Genomic DNA, 4,405 nt, shown 5'->3' on the forward strand with positions numbered 1-4,405 from the left:
GAACAGGTGGAGGAAAATCTAGAGTGATGGAGGTTTGACCCGAAAAGGAGAGAAATGAAGGTTAGGAGTAGCGAGACAGAATCCATGTGTTTGATTCAGAGGAGACCAAGTGGAGCTGTGAGGTTACATGAAGCAGAGACAAAGAAAGTGGAGGGTTTCGACTAGAGTCAACAATCCAGAGAAAAGTGGAAAAGAGTTCAAGAAATGTGTCCAAGCATGCTGGAACTGGTGGAAAAAAGTGTCAGGTGTGTTGTGTGATAAGAGAGTCTCAGGAAAGGTGTAGGAGATGATGGTGAGACCAGAGATGGTGTCTGGTTTAGAGACAGCAGCACTGAGGAAGAGGCAGTAGAGATGAAGGTGCTGAGCTTCTCTTTGGGAGAGACGAGGATGGATTTTTATTTGCACAGAAATTAAAACAAGAATTTCACTTCACAAATATATATTAGTTGCTTTTGTTATGTTACACAACAACCAAATGAAATACATTCAAGTTTTTGGTTGTAATAAACAAAAAAAAAAACAACTTAAATGGGTATGAATTCACTTTAGCTGTGAAAGCTGTTACTAATTATTATGGTTTTAAATTTTGCATTAATTAAAAATTATCAGACTTCAACATCACCAGGCATGTAGAAAGAGCTAAACTTCTAATAAATTCATTGGTCCAACTAATTGTGATACAAATGTAGTTAATACCTGAAAAAGTTGAAAAGTTCTCCACCAAATAATTGAAATTATCGTCATTACCCATTTTCTTTTTAAACATATATACAACTGTGTTCAGTCGGCCATGTTGGCTCCCCTCTGTCACAGCATCTCATGAAATGAAGCAGCCGGTTTTTACATCACTTTCTTCCAGAAGCTCCTGAATCAGATCACTTATCTCTTTGTCGTGAACATTCTCCAGTTTTAGCATTTCCTGTCGAGTTTTGGCCTTTTCCATCCGGTCGTCTTGTTTCGACAGCATGTCTTTGATTTTCCTCCTATTCTCTTTCTTTCTTGTCACACAGTTCACCAGTTTAATAATTTCCTTTCTGTGTTTGGTTCTATTTTCCTTTTCATTGAGATCCTTTAGGGCCTTTAGTATATTATACTTTTGGTTTTTGTCCTGGAGCTGTTTTTCGTATTGTTGTTTCTGAGCTGCGAATTCTTTAAAATATTTCTCTTTAAAGTCATTCAGCTCTTCAGCTTTCTGCCGGGCTTCCTCCTCATATTTTTCTCTCAGTTTGTCTAAATTCTTCCTGAACATATCATCTAATTCCTGTCTGTACTTGGCCTCTATTTCTTTCCTTACTTTATCCATTTCCATTTGTCTTGTAAAATCTTCTTTTGCATTCTCATAATACATTTCAAGTTGTTCTTCTTCCTCTTTCCTCTGTTTGTCTTCTTGTTCCCATTTCTCCAGTAAAGCTTTCCTCTCTTTCTCCCAGGCCTCTTGGATTTCACTTTTACCTTCTGGTTCGTTTTCAAAGGTGATCGTGCGATCATAAATTTCTTCATAAATGTTTTCGTTCTGGTAATGACTTTCCAGCCACGCCTCTCGCTCCCGTTTCCATTTGGCTTCTTCTTCTTTTCTCCGTTCTTCTTCTTTCATCCTCTCATCTTGAGCATGCTGAAGTTTTTCCTTTATCATCTTAATTTTTTCGTCTTTCTGCTTGATCTCTTGTTCAGTTTTTGCTCTTTCTTCTTTAATTTTTCTGTCCATGTCATCCTTCTCTTTCAGGTGTATTTCTTCTAGTTCCTTCTTTTCTCTTTTCATTTCTTCTTCTTTCTCCTTGAGGATTCTCTGGATTTCTTTCTGTATGGCTGTTTCGGCCTCTTGCAGAATCTCGTTGGTGAAGCAGCCGCCTCCATTTTGATCCACCATGGTGTCGATCTTTCTGATCAGCTCCGTTACTTGTTTGCGGTTTTGGATGTCGCTGTTGTCAAGCACATGGTACCTTCCCCCGCAGTCATGAATAAGCTTCTTAAAGGAGTCATCACAGTCCTTTTCTATATAATCCTCAATGGACTGTTTCCCTTTGAGCTGATCTCCTCGGGTTAAGAGGATGATGGTAAACTTTTCTGAATTCTTCCCAAAACCTTCTTTAATGAGTTTTAATGTCTCCTTCTCTTCTGGTGTGAGTCTTCCTCCAATTGGTACCACCACCAGGAAGACATGTGGACCTGGGGCCAGAAGGCTGATGCATTTCAGCAATTCTTGATTTACTTCTTTGTGAGAAAGACGGCTGTCAAACAAACCAGGAGTGTCCACCACAGCGATAGGACGACCATCCACCTCACCCAGGGATTTCTGGCAAAACTTTGTAACTGACATTTGGCTTAATTTGGCTTCAAACGCGTTTCTACCCAGGATAGTGTTTCCTGCTGAGCTCTTTCCAGAACCAGTCTTCCCAAGCAGAACAATCCGCAGACGTTCATATCGATTTTCTCCTGCAAAAGAAGAAAACCAGTGATCAGCTTGCTCAAAATTTAACTAAAGCCGAACATTGTACATGAAATTCAAAAAAGCATATTTTTAAATTTTGCCAGTAGTAGTCAAAACGTGAGGGGTTCTTAGCAAAATGATAAAGTGCATTATTTGGACATCAGAATAAACAATTTATTTTTGATATATTATTTTCTGATACTGTTGACTTCAAGTTCCTTCACTGTTGCTTCATACCGCAAAAGCCAGGGACAATGCAGACAACTCTCCCTGTGGCTCTACGCTCTTTGAGGAGTGAATGCTGCTTGGAGAGACTTGATGCAACCTGCTGGGTTTCCTTAGAGAGGAAACTTTCTCACCAACCTGGAGGATCTGATGGAATCTGACTAGATAAAGAGCCTTGAGGTGACATGTTGTGAATTGGCGCTATATAAGTAAAATCTATTGAATTTATATGTTTGTAACTTCATTGCAAGGAAATATATTTTGCAATGTAATTTCATATAGAGTTTTGTTTATTGCATTTATCATTTAATACATTGAAATTAACAAGTTACTCAAATACAAGTAAATGTATGTGTTTATGTTGCGAATGTTTGAAATTTCAAATGTGCTGACTATAGTTTTCATAACAATCCGAAAAGGAGGTTTTAGTTAATATCTTATACCTACCACTCTGTAGTGACAGAACAGAAAGTTCCTTCTCCAGTCTGGTGACGCTCTGCTCTAGCTGGAGGATTTTATCCATGTAGACTTTTAAGAGGTTTCCTGGTGTGTAGCATTGCTGTCTCATTCTCTCCACATAATCTATCACAGTAGAGAACTGCTTCCTGTTGCTGCTGTTGACAACAACGCGTCTTCCTCTACATGTCTGAATCAGCAGCTGGATGTCCTCATCTTCCTCAAGAAATTTATCAACAGTTGGATGTGAAGGATCCGACTCTGCAGTGAACAGAACCATTGTGTTGTTGTTGACCCGGAAGCTGAATGTGTCCTGGATGGTCTGTAACTCTCCTTTGTCTTCATCAGTGAGGGGACCCACAGGTAGGACCAGGATGAAGGCGTGGACCCCCTCAGGATCACAGAGGGAGACGCACCTGAATGATTCCTCCATCACTTCCCGCTCTGATCTTCCGTACAAGGCAGGCAGCTCTACCACAGAGACCCAACGTCCGCTGACCTCTCCCTGGTTTTTAACGCTCTCTGATATCTTGGAGGCTGAATGAAGCTCAGTCTGACCTAAGATGGCCTTGGCTGCTGAGGTCTTCCCTGCTCCACTCCTCCCACACAGAACCAGGTTGATACAAGGCAGGGCTGGTTCACTTTTCAAGACTTGTCCATCCTCGGTGATGGAAAGGAAGGCACCTTTGTTTCCGTTCACAATGTCTTCAATCTTCATCATTAATTTCTGGTGATTATTTTCAGCCAGGTTGTACTGTCTGCCTTCACATTCTCTGATTATAGAATTAAGAGTAAAACTTGTGTCTTTCTCCTCATTAGTTAGGATGACCATTGAGTGCTTAAAGGCATCTTCTTCAAACAAACTCAGGGTGGCCTTCAGAGTCCGCCGTTCCTTCTCTGTGAAGTCTGAAGGTTTCACTAAGAGCAGCAGAACATTTGGTCCAGGAGGACAAAGGTTAACGCAGCTTTTTAGCTCCTCTTTTAGGATTTTTCCTATTTGATTTTCTGGAATCTTCACAACAGTTAAATACTTTCCTTTCCACAATCCCTGCTCAATTGGTTTGGCTTGATGACTTGTGGGTGAAATACCCAAACTCTTTCTCTCAAGCATGAAGTTGCAGAGTTGCATCTAAATGGACTCAGTTGCTCCAAACAGCATAATCCTGAGACCTCGGCCTGTGAAGCAACAAACATAAACTTAATCAGTGCTATAAGTGGATTAAGAATAAGTGTTAGACTGCATGATGATTCCTCTCAGACGTTTAATTTCACTCTATATCAGAATGCCTAAGCTGT

General features: G+C 40.4%; 1 protein-coding gene across 1 annotated transcript; it reads right to left on the bottom strand.

The window, feature by feature from the left end:
* Positions 1-817: 817 nt before the first annotated feature.
* LOC105923491 (GTPase IMAP family member 8) lies at positions 818-4,094 on the bottom strand (the record flags this gene model as incomplete). Its single annotated transcript, XM_036143706.1, has 2 exons — positions 818-2,430; positions 3,104-4,094. Coding segments are annotated over 2 exons (2,604 nt in total), but the record flags the coding sequence as incomplete, so codon positions are not given.
* Positions 4,095-4,405: the final 311 nt, after the last annotated feature.

Source organism: Fundulus heteroclitus, chromosome 12 (assembly GCF_011125445.2).
Source record: "Fundulus heteroclitus isolate FHET01 chromosome 12, MU-UCD_Fhet_4.1, whole genome shotgun sequence".
Classification (NCBI taxonomy): domain Eukaryota; kingdom Metazoa; phylum Chordata; class Actinopteri; order Cyprinodontiformes; family Fundulidae; genus Fundulus; species Fundulus heteroclitus.